We start from the raw sequence: 23,314 nt of genomic DNA, 5'->3' as shown, positions 1-23,314 counted from the left end.
GATTTCCATAAAAGTCAAGGTCATAAGATATATAACCATGCCTGATTATGGTAATTCAAGTACCCAATAGCAAGAAATAATTGTAATATATTTACATTTTTTTCTTGTCTCTGGTGTCTTTCACAGCGGAAACTAAAGATGATGGATCATTTCGGTTGGAAAATATGACTACAGGCACTTACACCATTAACACCCAAAAAGAGCTGATGTTCTTTGAGCCAGTCACTGTCAAGATTGCGCCCAGCACTCCTCAGCTGCCAGACATCATCACTGCAGGGTGGGTATAAATTGGCACATAATGAACACTAGAATGGGTGACATGACCAAAAATCATGATAGGATTCCTTTCATATCATAATAACGATATGCATCATGGTAGAGTTTTCTTTTTCATTTAATAAGGTTTTTATATTATTAAAATCTTCAAAGGTGGTGTGTAAATTTCAGCGGCATCTAGTAGTGAGATTGCGAATTGCAACCAACAGCTCACCCCTCAATTATAAAACGCGTATGGTAGTCGTCACAGAGCAAAGCAAAATGCATCTCCGCCCTGCTCGTCGTGCTATCTTGACTTATAACCACAACCTGTAAGTATGATTCATGGTTTCCCGCAGCACTTTGCAGTTCGGGCGGCCTGCCTAAGCTGGGAAATAGGGTTGTGCCGATAGACGATAGTATCGTGTATTGACGATCTTCAGACATATCGCCAATGGCAGGCTTTCATGGCGATAGTCAAGACGATAGTTGGCGAATGGTTATTATTATTATTATTATTTTTATCATCATAGTTTTATATTAACACCGACAATGCATGCTTTTACTCACATGAGGGTTTGTGGGCTTCACTTTACGCGGAGAGCTTGTAAAGAGAGAATTCCTTCTTGCACGTACCTGCACTTAATGCGCGCGTCTTGGTCTCCTTCTACCACTAAATCCAGCGTGCCGCGTCATGAGCAGCTGCGCTTCTCTCTGTCTCACGTGCACGCGCTCTCGCATCTGTCCGCAGTCTAAACATATTTGAGCAAAAAGCTGAAATAATTGCATTTTTGTAAAGGAATTTGTTAGAGATCAGATTCAGAACAATTATCAAAACATACACAGAGTTTAAAATTAATTAAAGGGACACTCCACTTTTTTAGAAAATATGCTAATTTTTTAGTTAAACATTCAATTCTTACCATTTTGGAATACATTCAGCTGATCTCCGAGTCTGGCGCTAGCACTTTTAGCATAGTTTAGCACAATCCATAGAATCTGATTAGACCATTAGCATCGCGTCTAAAAATAAACAAAGAGTTTTTTTCTAGAATTGCGATTTTCTAGAATTTTTTTTTTTCGCCCAGTCAACCGGAAGGCGTAAAAACAATTGGCTGTATTTGGTTGTGCCATACACCTTAATCATGTTCAGTGTGGACATCTGTCAGATCTGTCAAAACTTTACCTTTACTCTAACTTTGTCATTTTTAGGTTTAGCATGTGTGGCCAGATCTTAATCAGCCGTCTTCCTGAGGGTGTTAAGCAGCTTGGACGCTACAAAGTTACACTCTCGGCCCAGAGGCAAGATGAGGGCTTTTTCCGCACTGTCGAAAGTGACAATCAAGGAGCATTCTGCTTTCAAGTAAAACCAGGGGACTACAGCGTGCAGGTAGTGCTTTTTTGTAATATCAAAGGACTTCAAAGGTAGAATAGTCACATTTTAATTAGATATGTTCTGTGTATGTACTGTGCTGCAGGTGACTCTGCCTGAAGCTGAAATGAAGGCTGGACTTGCTCTGCAGCCCCACTCTCTTGATGTCTCACTAGTGGACCATCCTATCACTGACCTAATTTTTACCCAGTTTATAGCATCGGTCTCTGGCTCTGTGTCATGTCTCGGTGAGCTATTTTTTGACATTCACTTTGAAATTGCTTTGTAATTGACAGTGCAGAGGTAATTATGGGTTCTCTAACTGAATGATTGAATTATTTTCTCGTGGCATGTGGAGATCTGACCGTCACCCTTCAGCCCATGAGCAGACAAGGAGAGAGCCAGAATATCCAGCTTTCTGGCAGAAGTGAAACCCTTAGCTTTGCTTTCAGTAATGTGCTACATGGCAAGTACAAAGGTAAGGGGGAATAGCACTGTTTTTGACCTCTTTTAATGAAAAATAAAGATAATTGTTGTTATGGTAGTAAAACTGGTATAAATGCTTGCAAGCCATAATGTGTGCAAAATGAGTTGGAATGAGCAAATTTTCAAAAACTAGTTATTTATATTTTTATATTATCTATTTAAAAAAATTAATGTATGATTTGTTGGAATTGGACAAAAAAATGACAGAGCTATACATGTTTGAAGTTGATATTTGTTTATTTGTTTATTTGTAAAGGATCCCCATTAGCTGACGCCGAAACGACAGCTAGTCTTCCTGGGGTCCAAACAATACATACAACATCATTACAATCACGATTACTTCCAAATATATCATGATAATAAATATTAAAAAACAACATAACACGCATTCAAACCCTACTCAACCAATCCAAAAATATTATGATGATGAAGACAAATACACTCTTAGTCTTTTTTTAAAACCAGTTTTTCCCTTGATTTCACGAACACCAACAGGAAAATTATTCCATAACACAATTGACCTATAAAACACAGTTCTCTTCATAGAATCAGATTTAGGTAGGGGTAAAAAAATCTGTCTACTGTTAGCCCCTCGTGTATAATGTAAATGCATATCAGAAGTGTATGTTATTTTGTCATAAAGAAATTTAGAAGTCTGAGTATTAATGATTCTATGAAAGTATACCAACATATTAACAGATAGTCTCTGCTTGACCATCAGCCAAGCAAGACGTTTGTGCATCACTGCTACACTAGTTCTCAAAGAACACCTTAGAACAAGCCTTGCAGCCTTGTTTTGAGCCACTTGTAATTTTTTTAAATGACTGTTAGATGCAGCAGACCATACAACAGAACAATAATCCAAATGACACAAAACCAATGTACAAACAACACGTTTAAACAACTGTGAATTTAAAAACTGTGCACATTTACGCGCTACTGCCACAGCTCTACCCATTTTAGCAGCAACTTTATTGATGTGATCAGACCATGATAATGTAGAATCAAGCCAAAGACCAAGCAGCTTCACCTTTTTTACTTGCTGTACATTTTGACTATTTACTTGCAGATCAATTTTAGGATTCTCAGATAATCTATACTTAGAACCAAATATTATACTCACAGTTTTTTAAATATTTAGAACAAGTTTATTTGTTTTTATCCAATTATACAGTTTGCTAATCTCACAAGACAGAACCTGATTAAGCTCTGAACATGTAGAGGCTGCATAATAAAGAGTAGAATCATCAGCAAACATAGGCAATTTAGCCTTACTGAGTATATATGGCATGTCATTTATAAAAATTGAAAATAGCAAAGGTCCAAGGCAGCTACCTTAAGGAACACCACACTCCAGGGACTTGCTACAAGATAATGCTCCATTAAAATAAACTCTTTGCGACCTCTCCGACAAATAGCTCTTAAACCACTTGATTGCTGAGGAAGCAAAGCCGTAACTAATAAGTTTGGAAATTAAAATTTCATGGTCAATCACATCAAAAGCAGCACTAAAGTCTAGTAGTAGTGTACCCACTAGCATTGATTTATCAATTGATGCTAGCCAACTATCCAACATTTGTGTCATAGCAGTACTGGTGGAATGACCGCTCCTATATGCATGTTGAAACATTGTAGTCAAATCATTATTAGAAAAGTAATCTTGCACTTGCTCAAATACAATATTTTCCAATAATTTACTTAGAGCAGGCAAAATGCTAATAGGCCTGCTATTTGGACCACAGAAAGTTGCTTTTGTGTCTTTGGTTAAAGGAATTATCTTACTCTCTTTCCAAAGTTTTGGACACTCACCACCTATCAGACATCTGTTAAAAATGTGACAGATTGGTTTAGAAATATGTCCAGCTGATAACTTCAACAGCCTACTATCCAAGTCGTCCAAACCAGCAGACCCACCCACCGTCAAAGATCTCAACAACATTTCCACCTGCACAACATTAACCTGCTGAAATTCAAATGTACACAGTTTATCTTTCATAATACACCTTTCAATTAGCTCATTTGATTTGAAATCAACAGTATGTTTCATAGTCTCTCTAATGTTAGAAACCTTAGTAACAAAATAGTCATTAAAATAATTTGCGATCTGTATTGGCTTAGTCAAATATACTCCATTCAATTCAACAAAAGAAGAGCCAGTAGATTTTTCCCCATAATTTCATTAAATACATTCCACATTCTCTTACTATCTGTACCACAATCTTCAATTCTCTTCTGAAAATATTTTTTCTTTTTCACTCTGTTCACCTTAGTCACCTGATTCCTTAGAATACAATATAATTTTCTGTCCTCAAGAGAGTTTGAAAGAACCACAACCTTTTTAGCCTCATCCCTTTGAGCCATTAAGCTTCTTAACTCAGTATCCACCCAAGGAGCGCTTTTGGCTTTAACTGTAAATTTCTTTAATGGGGCATGATTATTAACTACTCTCATAAAACAATCCATAAATAAATTGAGGGATGCATCCACATCATTAGTATCACTTATCAAATTCCAATTAATATTATCCAATTCATTTAGAAAACTCTCCTCATTAAATCCCCTAAAAGATCTTTTCATAATGATTTTAGGACAGGCTCTAGGTAGCTTAGTTCTCCTAGAGACAGCAATACAGTTGTGATCACTAAAGCCAATTGTTACAGAAACAGGAGTCGAGCACATATCCGGATTATTAGTGTAAATATGATCAATACATTTTGATGTTACAGATCCTGTATTATTACTAGAAATTCTTGTTGCTTGATCCATTAATTGAGATAAACCACACGTGTCTGTCATAGTTTTAAGCTTATTCCTCAAAGGACAATCATCAGACAGCCAATCTATATTTAAATCACCCATCCAGTATAGTTCTCTATTTTCCTCAGTCACTCTGTCTAACATATTACATAAACCATTTACATACTCTATCCTGGCACTAGGTGGCCTATAACAACAACCAAGAATAATTGGTTTTAAATATGGGAGTTTTACCATAACCATAATACTTCTACATCATCAACCATTAGGTCATGTCTCAGTTTAACAGGAAATGATCACGTATATATATGGCAACACCGCCTCCAAACCTATTTCGATCATTTCTATAAATTGAAAACCCCTGTATCTCAACATCTGAATCATCTATGAAATGATCAAGATGAGTTTCAGAAATCATGAGTATGTCTATTTTGTTAAATTGCACAAATAAAGACAAGTCTTGAATTTTGTTTCTTATACTACATATGTTAATATGTGCAAGTATTAAACCTTTAGGTAGTTTGTTTATACTGGTCATCATAATCAAAGTTAATTAAATCATATATTATAATCTAATATCTTATACACATAGTTATTTTATCATCATCAAGTTAGCTACATACATATAAGACCTACACACAACCACACATACACATAAACAAACATATGTAAAATTGATATGTTGATACATGTTGAGAAAATTTGAGTTAAAGATATGAGGGTTAAAAATCATACATTTCAAAATTTAAGGCCTTTAAAAGTCATAAATACTTTTTAATAGGTCTTAATTTTCCTGCATCTGTGTAATGCTACATTTAACCCTTTAACTGCCAGCTCAACCAAGCGGTTGAGCACATTTTGAGTCCCTATGTTTTATTGTACCTAACTTAACTCCAGCTGATTGAGCCATCTCTACTATTTGTTTAAGATATGTTATGCCAAAAAAAAATCCACTAGATATCAATGTGTCAATCAACTGCACTTGTCACAACACATCTTGTTATGTGGATGTCAGAAAGAAAAAAATCACTCCTGTTATGTAAACTGTTCTTGTTGAAATTTTGCAAGGAAAGCATATTTTTTGACATATTACATTGTAAGAGCCCTAACTTTACAAAATTATGTTACTTGGTGCCATGAAAAACCTTTCGTATGTTTTGAATAATTTTTCAAAAACAAGCTCAACCAAACGATTGATTTGTCACTTTATGTAGAAAAGCTAAGGTAATGTTTTCAGATCATCCGTTTCTGCAGTCAGAATGTACTATTTGCTATGAAGTATACATTTCTGATCATTCACAGCTATGAATATGACACAGCTATTGTTATTTCTTATTAAATATATATTGAGATAATTTCTTAAGTATGTATTTTTGCCACTTCTGGATATTTTTTTGAAATAACTATTATGAATTTATATAATTAATGTATGGACATCATAATTACTGATTAATTAATCAAAAATTACTTCTTAAATTATGTTTTAAATTGTTTGAAGGATTGTTTGTAACGTTGGCTTACTCTACACAGCATTGCTGGTTTACAAAGAAATGTTAAAGGGGCCATGTCACAAGACTTTAAAGATGTCAAATAAATCTTTGGTGTCCCCAGAGCACATATGTGATGATTTAGCTCAAAATACCATATAAATAATTTGGTGTGAGCAAAAATGTGCTGTTTTGGGTGTGTCCTTTAAAATGCAAATGAGCGGATGAAGTGCAAACACTGATCACAGTGATGGTGGTTTGTTGAAATTGAAACTTAATTTTGCTGTGAATTATTTTCTCTGTCTCTCCCTCTCTGGACTAAATGGCAGTGCTGTGGTTGGAAAGTGCAAATTAAGGGGCGGAATTATTATAATAAGAGCTCCTTCTGACATCACAAGGGGAGCCAAATTTCAATTACCTATTTTTCACATGCTTGCAGAGAATGGTTTACCAAAACTAAGTTACTGGGTTGATCTTTTTCACATTTTCTAGGTTGATAGGAGATAAGAAATGCAAACAAATTTTTTTTCAAATGCCTTTTTCTTGGTGTTGCAGTTAAAGGTTTAATGCTAATTGAAATGCTCCCACAATGCGTTAAAATGTTTTTTTTATGCTCGTCCACTAGGGCTGTGACGATGCATCACGTTCCCTATTAAAAATACCTGATTCTGAAATCATTTCTGAATAGCAAGGCTCCGATTCTGTGTTTCATGCACAGCTTGTGCGTGTACTACGGCTCTGTGATTAGTAGGAAGTCCTTATCAATCTAATATCACTGAGTTTAGTCGTTTATAACGTGCTTTTTAAAAAAGCAACACTTGTCAAACACAATCATTCAAAATTTTCTTTATTATCATGAATATACCTGAAACAATCTGAAGAACAGCGACATTAATTAGTGATGCTCCGAACAATCGGCCGCTGATCGGTATTGGCCGATAATGGCATTAAATTACTTGATCGGTACCCGCTAAATTTGCCAATCTCATGAACAGATCTTTCCGCTTACTTTTGTCATCATTGGGATCCTGAATGCAGCTGCAATTAGAGACAATTTTTTACGTAGTGCAAGCATGCTTATAACCCGTTGTTCATGTGCGACCTGCAGATTTGGATTTCTTTCTCTGCCTTTACAGAGATGTGTATTTTCTATGAGGACATGCTCCTCCGGTCTTCACATCCCCATTAAACAGCATTTACAACACATATCTATTGCGGACAATTGCATCCTCGTGCAAAAAGTTTATTATTTGCATGCATTTTAAAGGTTTGACCGTTTAAACTTTAAACTTTCTTTTTTCTCACAGCTGCTCTTGTCTGTGCACACCTGATGCGCACACACGCAGCTGCCATTTTTTTAAACGGTGGTGTTTTCCTTTAAGATCTACTGTAATGAAATGATCTAATATAATGTTAAACATCGGATATTATTTTCCCTATAGTTAACCAATTATTCACTTAAGACATAACGGATTATATCTGCGTGAAACCAAAATGTCACATGCATGTGGATGGACATACATCTTTGTATTAGATTATGCATTTAGGACGGTACACCTCTCAGAAAACGTACAAATAAAGAGCATTGAGATCGCTAGACGTTGGCTTAACCTCCTTAGACCCGGGCTTCGGCTTGTCTTTTTTTCAGATTTCTTCCAGCTATTTGGGGTTAGGAGGATCCAAAAAATATAATAACCAAATATTTCTCTTTGAACATAAAGCTTTTTATTGTCCACGTTTGTGTACAACAGGTTGCAGTTACACAGAATTAAGTAGTATGGTGCAAACAACAAATAAATGTGATGTCCACATGGACATCCAGGTCTTAGGAGGTTAATGTACTTATTTTTATGAAAACCCCAATTTCGACTAGGGCTGGACAATAATTTAATATCTAAATATTTCAGATTATATATTTTTTCAATAATGGTGAATGGGTCAAGGCGCTTCTTTCTTCCAAAGCGTGTCCCTGTGGGGTGTTTTGTAGCTAATATATTATTATGTAGCTTACAATGCAATTACAATTAGAGCTTTAATATACATTTTTCTGTCCAACTATCTTATGTAATGTTAATAGCGTACTACCATTCAAAAGTCACTTTCACTCAGGCTATTTGTTAATATTTTCCACATATTACTATAATAGCAAATTGATCAAAACGATGGAACTATGAAAATTAATAATGTGACTGAAGAATTAGTTATTAGAATTATCCATTAGTATGAGAGCCCTGCATTACAGAATTTATCACTGACTGACGTTCAGGTAAACTTTATTCATATTAAAGGTGAGCCTTAAAGTGTTATGTTTATTTGAAAGTGAGTTTACATTTAATTTTGTATAAAGGCGGCTAAATACAAATTAAAGATGAACATCAATTCATTTATGCCTTTTTAAAAATATTATATAGTTTTATAGGAGGAGGCTTCATTGACTTGGCAAAATCATTTCTTCACTAGTTTATAAGTACAGACATTTGTTGTGGGCATTCTTTTTAGTTTATCCCAAAGCTTTTTTAACATTCATACCGTAAGTTTAACATTCATAACGAAAAGTATACTGGCAATTAGAATTTTGGCCATATCGTCCAGTCTAAAGCACTATTCGGACGGGATTAGTTTTCCAAACAACGTTTGAGTTTCAACGTGTCCCCCAGGACGTCTGTGATTTTATGTACCAATTCGGACGGGATTAAAATGATGCAGGCTATTCCAGAGATGGGAGTGTCTGTTTCATGCATTTGGGCGTTGCAGTAACACGTGCTCTGGATACGCGTGTTTGTAATGTTTAATATTTTGCTTTAAATGTAAAATTATGACAGAACATAATTTTTTTATTTAATTTTAACGAATCAAAATAAAATATACAAATCCTACTAAAGTAACGTTAGCCTACATGTTTTATATAACTGTCTGCTTATAATAAACACAAAAGAAATGAAGAAATAATGATTAATAAAAATGTATTATCTTTATTAATTAACATTACCATTCCGGAGTTGAACAACTTTGAACGGAGTTTCTTATAACGTTAATGATATTACAGTGGCCAGTCTTAACAGTGTTTGATATTCAGCTCGTCTTGATTTATTTATTTTATTTTGCCAAATGCAAAAAAACATTCATATCTGAATGAATGGGACTCAGGAAATACAATATACGCGCATTAGTAAGACCTTACGGCAGATCACGTTGGCCAAAACACGAAATGAACCGCGTTTTCAAAAGATATTGCGGGCAAACACAGACATTTGCATCCGGACGGGATTAAGTTTCTCAGAGGACCTCTGAGTTTGGCGAAAAACAGTAGGTAAATTGCTCTGGAATTCTTACGGAGGTCGTCAGAGAAAAACACAGACATGGCCGTTTCGGACGGGATTAAAAACACAGAGGACCTCTGAGAAGCACGATTTTCTCAGAGGTCCCCCTGTAAAAGGAATCCCGTCCGAATAGGGCTAAATTTCAACCAAAATCGTCATTTATACTTTTTTGCCTCTAGCTCAAAATTAGAAAGTGCGCGTTCCGACTTATTTTGCCTGAACGGGTCACATTTGCCTTCTGTATCATTTGGATGTAATGGATGAGCTTGCCATCATGTTTAAGATTTAATTGAAATCATCTAGGTATAAGATTTTGTGATTTTGTTTACTTTTTACCACAGTGGCGATCACCCAGGATGAGTGGTGCTGGAAGCACAAGTCCGTGGAGGTTGATGTACTGGACTCAGATGTTCAGGGAGTGGAATTCAGACAGACTGGATACTTGCTCCGCTGCACACTGTCCCATGCCATCACTTTGGTGAGATTTACATACAGTACATTTAGACATTATGTAGTCAAAAAAGATTAAAGCAGTCACCAGAAATCCGCCAGTGCTGGTCTAAAATGATTTTCTCTAATAAATATTTTTAGGAATTTTTCCAAGATGGAAGTACACCAGAGAATGTTGGCATTTACAACCTGTCTAAAGGAGTCAATCGCTTCTGTCTGTCCAAACCAGGTATGAGTTTTATTCTTTAAAGTAACCTACCATACTAAAGGAAAGTTCACCCAAAGATTAAAATTTTCTCATCATTTACTACCACTCATGTATTACTTCCTCTAGAGGAAAATTTGCTATAAATAAATAGGAGTTGTTACTTCACCAGTCGCCAGACCAATTAAAAAGACACCAGGAAATAAAATCAAGAATCTTTTGATTTATTGTATAGAATGAACAACATGTAAGCTGTTTTTTTGTTCAAGGATACCAGAGTAAATGAATGTTACAGCTTCAAGGTGACCCAAAAATAACAAACAAAAACAATTCTAAAAAGGAAAATGGGAAAAATAACTAACCTTGTTAGTTAGAATAAAGGTGTTTTATGTCAGAAGACTTTTAAACCCATTGGAGTCATTTGGGTTACATAAAAGATGAATAAGTGCGATTTTAAGAGCTTCAAAATGTTTGGTTCCACATAAGAACATAAAAATCTTTGATAAATAAATGATGAGAGAACTTCTGTTTCTGGGCGACAAACTATACATTTATGCTCCCGAACATGTTTCTTTCTAATGTAAGGTGTTTACAAAGTGACCCCACGTTCCTGCCACCAGTTTGAACAGGACTACTACACCTACAACACGTATGTACCCACCATGTCAAGCATTTTGGCAAAATTTCTAAAATTAAAGCTCCACTGTGTACTTTTTTTAGTTAATTCTTAGCAAAAACCCATGTTTTCTTTCAAAAGTATGTGCTCATTCATGTGTAATTACTTCCACCCCACTAATCAAAGTATTCTCATAAGTGTAGAATCTGCTATTTAAAATACATACTGTCGAATCGCTCTCTGGCTGAATCCATGTTGTGCCTCCATCTTTGAAATACATTCGCCGACGAGGGACATTCCTGAAATTCAAGCTCCGCCTTTCACACTGGCCACTAGATGAAGCCTCCTGAGGTTGCATGTGTAGGCGTTATACGTCATCAAGACAGTCTTATTTCAGAATATTAACAATTATAAAGCTGACAATTATTCTTAGTTAATTGTAACTTGATGTAATATGCTTATGACTTGCGAATGTAATGCTTAGTTAATTTAAATAAATCAGGCTTTATTACGTATGCAGCCTGCGACCTGCATAGACTGAATCCTTCGGATTTTACAACAGCCGCACGCCGTGATAAACCTGCGATCTAATGCTTTGATTTGAAAGCCTGTTGAAGACATATTCTCGAGGACATTATAACAAGTCGCCAAGGAAGCGAAACAGGGATTTTAAACGACAATGCGACAGGAAAAACATCAAGACCAAAGTCAATTTTGGAGTTAGTTTTCCAAGATGGGGCTCAATGGACACTGAAGTTGCTACTTTTTATCTTCACCACAGGTAATTCAGCATATTCGTTTAAATCTATACGGTCTATGTTGTAAACTTGAAGTTTTATAGTTCCTTGGCTAACTATAGCATGGTTATGCAGTTAGTGTAAACACGCATGTGGTTTAATGTGTTCGAACAGCCACACGTCGTCTCTCCGCCCATTTATGTAATCTGAGGTACTGAGATAAATGTTTTTCATATTTTCTGACGTCTAGCACAAACACACGGTGACAGCCCTATTTTTAGCCTTTCATTGATAAAAGCGTCTGATCTGCTCGTCTTTCGTTTCATTTTACAAGCGTGTGAAAGTTGAGCGATCTTATTTCACCAATATCAGAGATTAAAGCTCTTACATATACACGGACATTTAACGTTAACTTAAAACATAAGCATTGGACAAAAAATTGACAAAAAGAGACGGATTTAAACACCAAGTGTAAACGTGATGTGTCTCTCTCATCCACTTGTGATCCGATCGATGAAAACACATCTAAATATCAAGTGTAACAGCCCCTGGGATATTTTTCCTCGCGTGGATGAAAAAGGAGTGTCTTAGCTACGTATATGGTTGCTTTTTGTATGTGATTTTAAGCGGACATATCATGACAATCAGACTTTTTACATGTTTAACATACATCTGTGTGCTTTGACGGATCACAGGCAAAGTACATTGCAAATTGTTCATTTTTATCATTGCTTTGTAGCTACTGGAAGCCATGTTAACCTTGGCATGACAGGGCCACCGTACTAGTTAAAACGCGTTCCGAATGGGGGGGGGGGGGCTAAGAAGGAATATTCAGTTGGTTGTCGTATAGAATTTTACCGCTAAATGGGAGTAGATACTACTCAGTGGGGCTTTAAGATTAGATATTGATAAAAATAGGTCTGGTGTTTTGCATTGTATTGTATAAACATCATAACTACACACTGTCACGGTAACTTAATTTCTTGTATATTTGCACAATTATCCATGTTAAGTATTATTAAATGTGTTATTTTCACTTCTTTTAAATAGCTCTGCCCCAAGCATTTTAACCCTTACTGCTGTCCGACATCACATGACAGGACTCATCACAACTGATAAGATGTTGGATGTTACAGTCACTATTAAGTGAGTGAGAAGATGTGTTTTTAAGGCCTTGACACCCCAAACCAACCTACATGAAAATAACTCTCAGCTACCAGCAGGTGGCAGTAGTCTGTATTTGTAATTAAAAGAAAACCTGGAGAACACGGAACTGTTGACATGTAAACTGTTGCTTACGTTTTTTACAACGATCTTGCTCACCAATTGGATTTGTCAACTTCTTTAAATAAAAAATATAAAATAGTAGTTTTAGGATGAGAATTTATATAAATCATTATATATAATTTTTTTATACTGTATATAAAATAAAATACACTTTTGTATATGTAACTCTTCATATATAGTTTGTGTAAAAAATGTAATCTAAACAACGAGTCAGAGTGATCTCTCACCAAATAGTTCCCACAGAAATTGATGAATTTGCCTAAAAGCTGCCAATGGGGTCTGCACAGTGCCAACGGTGCAGAGAAACTAAGCAAATGAGGTTAAAAAAATGGGTCGAAAATGGCTTAGGGTGTCACGGCCTTAATGTATTTCTAAGTATCGATTATATTCCGCTTGTTTTGATTTTTAAACAAATTAAAGGTTCATTGCTGGTGAATCATCATTTAATTTGTCAGATCTTCCATTGAGAGTGAGCCTGCTTTGGTTCTGGGACCCCTTCTCTCAGTTGAGGAGCAGCGACGAGAGCAACAGCTCCAGGAAATAGCTGCCCATATGAAGGAGAAGGAGAAAAGAGGAGAAGAACAGAGCCCACCTGTGCTAGAGAACCTGGAGGAACTTCACGAGCCTTTCCACTACGAGTTCTCCTACTGGGCACGGTAAGAGGTTTTGCTGATAAGTCTCCAATACTGCAGATTTTTGTTCTGTTATGCCTGGCTCACACTACAGGATAACCGGGCCATGGACCTCGATCGGCTCCGAAGTTCGGCCTAGATTATCCTGAAATGTGAAACGTTTAAAAATCTTCTGATATGCTCCTTCCGATATGCTCTCAAGCAAATCGGGGCCGACCCGATCTCATCAAACATGTTTGATAATTAGGATTTTAAATCCAGATAATTCCGTCAGTACTTTCACAATAATCAATGAGAGACAGAGATGATTGGCAGCTTTTGTAAGGGGTACAGCGAAACAAGCTGCTGTACGGGTAGACGGCGCAGCCGGAGAAACAGTTTCTACTTTTATTTTGCTACAACTGCAGCTCGTTGGGGCAGACAGACTATTTAAATTAACAAAATTAATTCCTTGCGTTGTTCACTCTTTTATAAACATTATCTAAAATATCTTAAAAACAACAGAACATTGTGATGGTCACATGACACACCTGCAGCTATTCTGTGTATCGAGAAATTGAATAAAATAAATAGGCATACACGAAATATGTTGCACTTAAATAATTAGCATATTAACAAAACGAATTTACAAAAATACGAAGATTTTCAGTTATTTTTTGTGACGCGCTCCACAAACGCACAGAAACTGATGGGGCAGCCGGCAGAAAGCACATCATGTTTTAAATATTACTTTACCGTATCATGCTTCTCAGAGGTCCACTGTGTTTTTAATCCCGTCCGAATCGCTTTTTAATCCCATCCGAATCCCGTCTGAATCGGCCATGTCTGTGTTTTTCTCTGCAACCTCTGTAAAAATTCCAGAGCAATTTACCTAATATTTTTCGCCAAACTCAGAGGTCTTCTGATAAATGTAATGTAATATCTTTTGAAAACGCGGTTCTTTTTAGGTCTTGAGTCCCATTAATTCAGATGTTTTTTCCATTTGGCGGAATAAAATAATTAAATCAAGACGAGCTGAATATCTGTTAAGACTAAACACTGAAATATCAGTAACGTTATAAGGTAAGAAACTCAACCTTATTTTGTTTCACTTTGGAATGGTAATGTTAATTAATAAAGATAATAAATTGTTATTAATCATTATTTTATTATAAGCAGCCAGTTATATAAAACACGTAGGCTACTTTATTTGATTTGTATAAGTTATTTTGATTTGTTAAAATTAAATTAATAAATTACATGTTCTGTAATAATTTTACATTTAAAGCAAAATATCAAACATTAGGCTACAAACACGCATATCCAGAGCACGTGATCTTCTGCAACGGCAAAGCGCATGTAACAGACACCTGGCTTGAGAATTTTAATCCCGTCCGAATCGGCCAAAATCACAGACTTCTTTTTTTGCGGTCCAAGTTGCGGGCGGGTTTGTTGAAAACGTCGGTCGTGTGCCGGTTGTTTATACATTGACCCGTGCATCACTGGTACGCAGCCCCGCGTCTCACTCAGATCCTCTAGAATCCGCATTTGCACAGGATTATGACATTAGACATTGTAGAGATGAGAGATAGAGAGGTAAGAATGGTGCACAGAGTAAATTGTGATGTAGCAGTCTCAACAATACACTCGTTTTCCCTGGACAATGCTAACATATTCCCATTATAAAACATTTTGAAACACATTATTTTCGCAAATGACAGAAATTTAGACCCGGCGGGGGATGTATACTGCTTGTGGGCCATGTGCTAATTGCTAGAAGCTAGCGGGAGGTCCGGACCGTATCTTGGGAAAGTGATAGAGACTCGGGGGTACATTAGCCTCGTCAGAAAAGCCAGGTCGGTAAGGCCCTGTCTCGGTTAGTTTGGCAAAACACTTTTACTTAGTTCATGTAGAATTGTAAAATAAAGCCGTTAAATATTTTTTTTACTTTCGAAACCACGCTGCAAACTATCTAGCCTGCAAAAAAAATATCTATATAGCCTACTGTCTAAACAATATTATTCACATTACTATACATGTAAAAGGTATAATTTATGGGATTAGCATTAATGTTTGGTCTCTGTTTTGAGATACAGATGCTTTAGCATCATAAATGTAGTTTGTGACAGAAGATGACAACATGCTAAATATAACGTGACTTCTTACCTTTTGTGTTGATATAACGATCACAAATCGAATCAAGTCTGTTTCAGATGTGTGAATAATCCATGAAAGTCCCAAAAAAATCCAATGACCATTTTTGCCCACAGATGCGTATAATCCGTGAAATATAGATACATAGTCTGTTGTTTACATCAGATTTCGCATGAACGTCTTATCGCCTACAATCTGAGGACTATTTGCGTCGTAACACACTGTATATAAGATTACTCTTTAGGTTCCAATAAACACGCGTTAAAACTTTGTTTTTAAAAGTAGGCGGGAGTATAATCCATAATATTCAAATACAATGTTATTTCCGTGAGCCATGATAACAGCATAGAGGCTATCATGAGCGAAGTGACTGCTCTGTGCTCTCTAGTTACCTAGAGGGTGGAGACCTGCGAGTGGGGTGGTGGGTGGGAAAATTCAAACGTAATGTGACGAAACGGCTAGTTACGTCACAACGGCGCTGAGTTTGAACTCGTGCATCTGAGACTCAAGGCAGAGGACATTCAGAAACGTGTATCTCACTCAAAACAGCATGGATGGATTTTTTTCCAAGTTTATGCGTGTGGGAGCATCAGGGACACAAATGAACACCCCAAAACCCAGAAAAAGTGAGTTTTTCACAAAATGGGCACTTTAAATTTAACCACTGCCTGTGCCCAAGTAAAGTCAATATTTGGAAAACAATGGCCTTTCATTTATGGCACAGTCCAGCAAAGACGTACTGTAACAAAATGTAGAGCTAGGGATGCTTCAGCACCAAAAGAGCATTGATTGTACAGGAGGTTTGATGAGAAGCAGAAGTGTAGGGTGATGGCTTAAAATTTCTAGACTTTTTTTAGCGCATGTGTCAAATTGTAGGTTTTGAATGTTTATATCTTCTGTATAAGAATTTTTTTTAGTGTTTTGGCCATAGCAGTTAATTTATCTTGTTAAGCTTAATGTATTTATACTTAACGTGTTTATTTTAATTTCATGGGTGCTTTAATACTGTTAAAATACATTTAATCATGCAGCCCTTATCATGCATGAATGCTGCACCGTGTCATATTGTCGTCACTTACCGCTCATCAGTTGTATTATTTTAATTGTGTATCTTGGATATTTGCTGGTTTCAGAGCCGGGGAGAAAATTACAGTCACACCCTCATCCAAAGAATTTCTGTTTTACCCGCCTGAAGTAGATGCTACAATCACTGGAGGTAAGATTGCAAAACAATCTTGCAAACCTTGTTTATAAGCATTTCTTTTGCTATTTTATAGGTTTTTCTACACTAATCGGTATATTGTGTGTAGCAGTGCAATAAGGACCAAGTCAAGATGATGAAAACAGATTATCAGCAATTCTCTTTTAGTCATTTTATTATGGGCCACATATCTGCATGACCATCCATTTATTAAATAATGTCTTTAAGCTATTGGCTGGTGAATCTAGGGAAACTTTTTTACTACATAACTGTCTACACAGTTCTGAACCCCAGATTACCTTTAGGAACAGTTAGTCAAACGCAGGTAAACCAATGATAGTTGAGTATCAATGGCACTGGGACCGGAACGCGGACAACGGCGGGTTTCAGCGTCATAGAAAAGCACTGTAAGATCCGAAGCTTACATTGATTTTTATTGTTGTGTTTATGCTACCAAAATGGTAAAACAATGTGCCTGGGGTACTTGTAACACTAATCCCAGGTATTTTGGGAGGATGGGGAATACAATTTACAGACAAGACAGCAAAATGTCACTTAATGTCTAGATCAACAAGGATGTATAAATTTGTTTTGGGGTAAGTCGAAAAACACTGTTTTTATCTGTGCTAACATCACACTAATCTTATTAAATCACAATCATTACGTACTAAAACAGCCCTTGCCTCGGTTAAGTTAGATAGATAACTTGTGCTAAAGTTCAGTACCTCTCCATATTAAACTGGTTAAATGTAAATTAATTTAATCTTAGCCTGCGGTACATGAACAGTGTTAATTCTGATGTCATCTGCGATCATGACAACGTAACATTAGCATAAGCTTCGCCCACTTCTTGCATTGTGATCTGTAAACCCTCGCTTCCAAATTAATTTTTTTTCTCACCATATTTATATTAAAGCAATAAACCCCAAGAAGCAGTGGGTTACCAGTGCATTTTATAACAGCTAAGGGGCGTTGTTAGGCATGATGCGAAGAGGAGTGCCTAAACCCCCTTAGCTGTTATAAAATGCACTGGTAACACACTGCTTTGCGGGGTTTATTGCGTTTATAAAACGGTTACATCATATGCATAGCAGGGTTTCACAAAATAAAACACAAATAAGTTGTAATTATATTAGTACAAATATGACACTTCCGCCAAACAAAGTAGTTCTTCAGAATCAAGTTTGGCTGCAACAGAGCGCAGTTCACAAATAACACAGACTCAGCAAAGACACAATGAAAATATGATTAAAGACTGTGGTGTTTATTTTTATAAATCAACATTCATCTAAAATATACATTGTCACGACTACTTGGCTCACAGCAGCAATGACATAGGCAAGGCAAGGCAAGGCAATTTTATTTATATAGCACGTTTCGGCAGTGGTGCGATTCAAGGTGCTTTACAAGGTGCAAACATAAAATATAAAAGCAACATTTAAAAGAAAGAAATAAGATTTACAAAACCAAAATCAATACAGATCTAATACAAAATACAAGAATAAGATTTACAATACAGTACAATGATTAAATAGATTTAAAATAAGCAACATTAAAAAGATAAGTCTTCAACCTTGATTTAAAAGAATTGAGAGTAGGAGCGAGCTTACAATTGTCAGGAAGTTTATTCCAGATATGTGGCGCATAAAAACTAAACGCTGCCTCCCCCTTCTTTGTTCTGATTCTAAGAGGAGACCACAACAACTGTTCAGTTAAATCAAAAGTAATTTATTAAATCATTCAAATTATTAATAAAAGCATAATTTAAATCAACAAATGTATCTAGTCAGTAAATGTAGAAAATGAAAAGACTAATCCAAAAGTGTAATGCAAATCAGTAAAGTGTAGACTATGTGTTGTGCCAAAAGACAAAAATTAAAGGAGTATGATGGTAGCACTGCTGCCAGCACAAAAGCCAGAGCCCAGGCTATCAAAACGTGCAGAGCAGAGACCGAGCAGCTGGCAGGAAATGTCTTTTATAGTCCTGCCCATCAGCTGCTGTCAGATGGACAGAGAAACAACAACTCCCCCTTCAGCCTAGGAGGAGAAAGACGGGCCAAACAAATTCAGTCAAAAATAGAGGGAGCACCCCAGCATAGCAAAACCGGGCATGACAACATTAACATTTATATCGTGCAACTGTTGAAGTCATGATCAAATATGCTTGGAAGCATGCTTAACTCTTTCCCTGTCAGCGTTTTTTTTTTAAGTTGCCACCCAGTTTTAGTTTAATGCCTTACAGAAAAATTATCTTCTTTAAATAAACATAAAATATCAAATGAAAGAACAGTCCATCCGCTTTCCAACAACAACAACAAAAAAAAGTTTCATCCTACCTTCATTTGTTCTCTTATCAGTTATCACCTCTCAAATTTTCAGCTAAAAGTGGAGATAATTCCATTATTGTGAAGAACTTTTGTAAGAGATCAGATTCAGAGCCATTAAAACAGACTAGTCACGCTAAATCCACCACAACGCTGTTGTGTCGAGTGAATGCGTCAGTGTTTAAGTTGGGTAAGATTGCCATCTAGTGGATAATTGCGGAAATATCAATAAAACAAAAACAAGTCAGAGAACGTTTTCTCTTTATTGACGAAATGACTCAACAATATTTATTGACATTTATCTGGATATCGCCATAATTGTGCAAAGGTAGAAAAATTAAAAAATGATTAAAGACTGTGGTGTTTGTTTTCATAAATCAGTACGCAGCAACAGTGGCGCAGTGATGCGGTCTGAACCGTGGGTTTGCCGGGGTATTTTATCACGGCTTAGAACGCGTTTCAACCAATCAGAATGAAGAACCAGAACAAGCCGTTTTATAATAAAATCTTTCATGTATTCCTCTGTGGCATATTTAAGCATATTTAAGAATGCTCCTTGATGAGAGGTGGCCTTTCAGCATCTAAAACATATAAAAACATCCTGGGACAAGGTTTTCAAACTGACAGCTCCCATTGTAATGCAGGGTTTACACCAGCCGCGTTAGACGCAGCAAGCGCAAGTGAGCTACATGTTAAGTCAATGCAAAGACTCGATTAGGCATCCTGCAGCGTGTTCCGCGCAAATTGAGCGTTGCCATGGGAAATGCGCGATTTGAAAAATCTGAACTTTGGTGGATTTCCGTGCCGGGGTAACCAATCAGGACCTTGCTGTAGTAGTGACGTGATTACAGGAAGCGAGCGGAGTCTCAGCAGAGTCGCAGAAGCCCCTCCCATGATGTGAATTTCCAGGGTGATTTACATGTTAAATCAATGTAAAGACGCGATTAGGCATCCTGCGACGCGGAAGGCGCGTTAACCAATCAGGACCTGGCTGTAGTAGTGACGTGATTACAGGAAGCGAGCGAAGTCGCAAAAGCCCCTCCCGTGACGCGAATTTACGCGTGAATGTACAGAATGACTAGAATTTCACGTGCGGCTTTCACTCGCGAATGTTTAAGCATCCAAGTACGTGCGAATATCGCTTTTTTTTTTGCCGCCTCTACCGCAGCTGGTGGGAATGCACCATAAGGGCTGCGAGGCTTAGTGATAGGTCAATTGAAGCAAGGTTGCAAAGTTTTGTGTGTATTCTTGTTTGTCTTAATCTTTCTGGTGAATTTGTTGTGGCAGAAAACTGTCCGGGACAGATGGTGGAGATTGCAGGTCGAGCAGGGCTGTTTCTCACGGGGCAGGTGTCGCCTATGCTGGAGGGGGTGGAAATCTCCATTAAGGAAAATGGAGCCACAACCCCTCTCATTACGGTTCTTACTGACGAGAATGGAAGCTACAGGTGTCTCACCTTTCTCTCTTCTCTCTCCTGTCTTGACTAATAAGTTAAAGCATACAGTTGGACTTCAACCAGAAAAATATAGTTACCGCTACAGTAGTTGTGTAAATCTGCGTTTGCTATGTTTTAATTCCAGTATAATCATAGTACTATAATAGGGCTACATGATATTGAAGAAAATATGGCTTGTGATAACTTGCAATAAAAACGTGATTTACTATGTGATACAATAATGCCTTAAGTTTGTAGAATCCATTTCAACTACATTAAAAATATATTTTAAAACTGAACTATATAACTAGCATACATATTTCACATTCTTACTAATCCCACAAACTCTTCCCCATCTAGAGTATGTGCAATATCATGTGCGGTCATCTTTCTGTTTATGTATGTGACGTAATCAGGGCTTGACATTCACTTTTTTCCTCACCAGCCAAAGTGGCTAGTTGTTGTCCCAAGTTACATGCCACTCAGCATTTTCACTGGCCACAATTTTGTTGCTGGTAAAATAAATTGTATATGATTAAACTTGACTTTGGCATCCTAAAATGACTTTAATTCGAGCAAATTTACTTGGTTTAGCTAAATTAGATGCAGATTGAATTTCAAATGCAGTCTGACCACCCAAATTAAGACCACATTTATTATCTGGTATATACCAGGTATATCAGTATAGATCATATCATATATTTAGGTGCATGAAAACATGCTAGTAAGGCATAAATAGATTAACTTTGAATGAATATATTAAAATTGGAGCAGGGGTGTAGAAGATTAACTGAAAAGATAAACACAAAACCCCTCGTTTGTTTTGATTTAAACCTTCATAACTTAAAATATACAGCTATGTAGCACCATAAAACAAAATAATACCATGATAACATAATAATAAACATGTTTTGACAAAAATGTAAAAAAATGGATTTATCTCGTTTTGCAACGAAACTCTTCAAATATTGCTTGCAAAGCCACGTTATTTTTTTCTGAAGTAAATAAAATAAGAGTCACTAGAAGTCGTCACACAACACCAGGTGTTTCAAAGCTTATTGTAAACATTCACTTTTCAGTGTCCATTGATTTAATATGTGTAGCCACACAATAAGACATTCTGGTTGACTACCTACTGTATTAACCTTAAAGCATGATGTAGGAAAATGACAAAAGTGAAATCAGTCATGTTGAGAACTGAAATGCACACTAGTGCTCTATACTAATGTGTGAACTGAAAATCCCTTTTTTCTTTTTATAAAACTAGTGTTGGACCCCTACATAGTGACTCTCAGTATCACATCAGTGCTAGTAAAGAGGGCTTTGTCCTGACCCATGTGGAAGGAAAGACAGGAGACTTTAAGGCATTTGCTTTGGCAGGTGTCACTTTTGAGATAAAACATTATTTAAGACACAAATTCAACAATTATGTCTTTTAATACTGTTTGTTATTTGATTACATGAGTTACAATCATTCTTCTATAATATTATTATACATTTGTTTTACTTTGATTTTTAACATCAGATAAAGGCAGAGGATGATGTCCCTCTCTCTGGGGTTCTGCTATCTTTAAGTGGGGCCAACTTCCGCTCAAACTTGCTTACTCAGGACACCGGCCTCCTAACCTTCAACAACCTGGTACCTTCTCCTCAGACCCTGAATCACTATGTTATTTTTAACATAACATTGTTTGGTTTTAAAGGTTAAATTTTACACATTGATTTGATATTATGTTATTCAGAAAGGGTATACAGCCATTAACGTTTACACATGAGAACATGTACTTTAAATATAATATAATATACTTTATCAGATCTTTAACTCTTCCCCATCTCAGAGTCCTGGACAGTATTATTTTAAGCCCATGATGAAGGAGTTCCGCTTCGAGCCCTCAGCACAGATGATCACAGTAGAGGAAGGCCAGGTCCTCCATATTCCCATTACTGGCTTCAAGACAGCTTACAGGTAATATGAAATATACAAATACAATTTAAATCACTGGGGTCCTATGCATTCTGTGGACTTGTCTAGGGGTTTACAAAAATGTTACATTTTTAATTAAAATGTTTTTAATGTTAACTTTCTGGATGTAAGTCTTTGACTATGATTGTTTCAGTGCATCATATACATGAATGATGAGTTTGATCTACCAATTCAAAGTCTGTATGTAGACCATGAACCTTCCTTGGAAATCAGACAATTAAAATTGTCTGGCCTATTCAGCAGTTTTTTCAGTTCAGCATTCAATAATGTATGAAAGAAAAAAAATATATTTTATTTGTCCATTTGGTCTGCACATAAAACCTCTTCTGGACAATCTGAAAGTGGATTTAAGCTTTTTACAACAAACACATTTTTGCAGAATTCCTACATGGGATATCAAAAAAACATAATTTATCTGGATTAAACAGGAAATTGAAAACTCGTTCAAATGATTACCATCAGCAATTTTTAGACATAAGAGCAATATTCCCTCAACATACTAGAATATACATAATGGATCTCAATCTGGAAATCAAGTAGCAGCAGCTTTTGCAACAAATCGGCTATATCAGGGAATACGCATCCCTGAACAAAGTAAAAATTTTCACTGCAGAGACAAATGTTATATTGTTA

General features: G+C 36.4%; 1 protein-coding gene across 1 annotated transcript in view; it reads left to right on the top strand.

The window, feature by feature from the left end:
- Nucleotides 1-23,314, top strand: part of nomo (nodal modulator) — a 45,574-nt gene that overhangs the window by 16,674 nt on the left and 5,586 nt on the right. The window contains exons 11-24 of the mRNA XM_073870890.1: nucleotides 127-277; nucleotides 1,468-1,645; nucleotides 1,734-1,875; nucleotides 1,974-2,105; nucleotides 10,019-10,155; nucleotides 10,269-10,356; nucleotides 10,918-10,981; nucleotides 12,736-12,831; nucleotides 13,428-13,628; nucleotides 16,871-16,953; nucleotides 20,550-20,709; nucleotides 21,965-22,096; nucleotides 22,228-22,336; nucleotides 22,536-22,663. Coding sequence (XP_073726991.1) covers nucleotides 127-277; nucleotides 1,468-1,645; nucleotides 1,734-1,875; nucleotides 1,974-2,105; nucleotides 10,019-10,155; nucleotides 10,269-10,356; nucleotides 10,918-10,981; nucleotides 12,736-12,831; nucleotides 13,428-13,628; nucleotides 16,871-16,953; nucleotides 20,550-20,709; nucleotides 21,965-22,096; nucleotides 22,228-22,336; nucleotides 22,536-22,663 — 1,801 coding nt within the window. The remainder of the gene's footprint in view (nucleotides 1-126; nucleotides 278-1,467; nucleotides 1,646-1,733; nucleotides 1,876-1,973; nucleotides 2,106-10,018; nucleotides 10,156-10,268; nucleotides 10,357-10,917; nucleotides 10,982-12,735; nucleotides 12,832-13,427; nucleotides 13,629-16,870; nucleotides 16,954-20,549; nucleotides 20,710-21,964; nucleotides 22,097-22,227; nucleotides 22,337-22,535; nucleotides 22,664-23,314) is intronic.

The sequence above is a fragment of the Misgurnus anguillicaudatus genome, chromosome 8 (assembly GCF_027580225.2).
Source record: "Misgurnus anguillicaudatus chromosome 8, ASM2758022v2, whole genome shotgun sequence".
NCBI lineage: Eukaryota > Metazoa > Chordata > Actinopteri > Cypriniformes > Cobitidae > Misgurnus > Misgurnus anguillicaudatus.
This window is presented reverse-complemented; position numbering and strand designations above follow the sequence as displayed.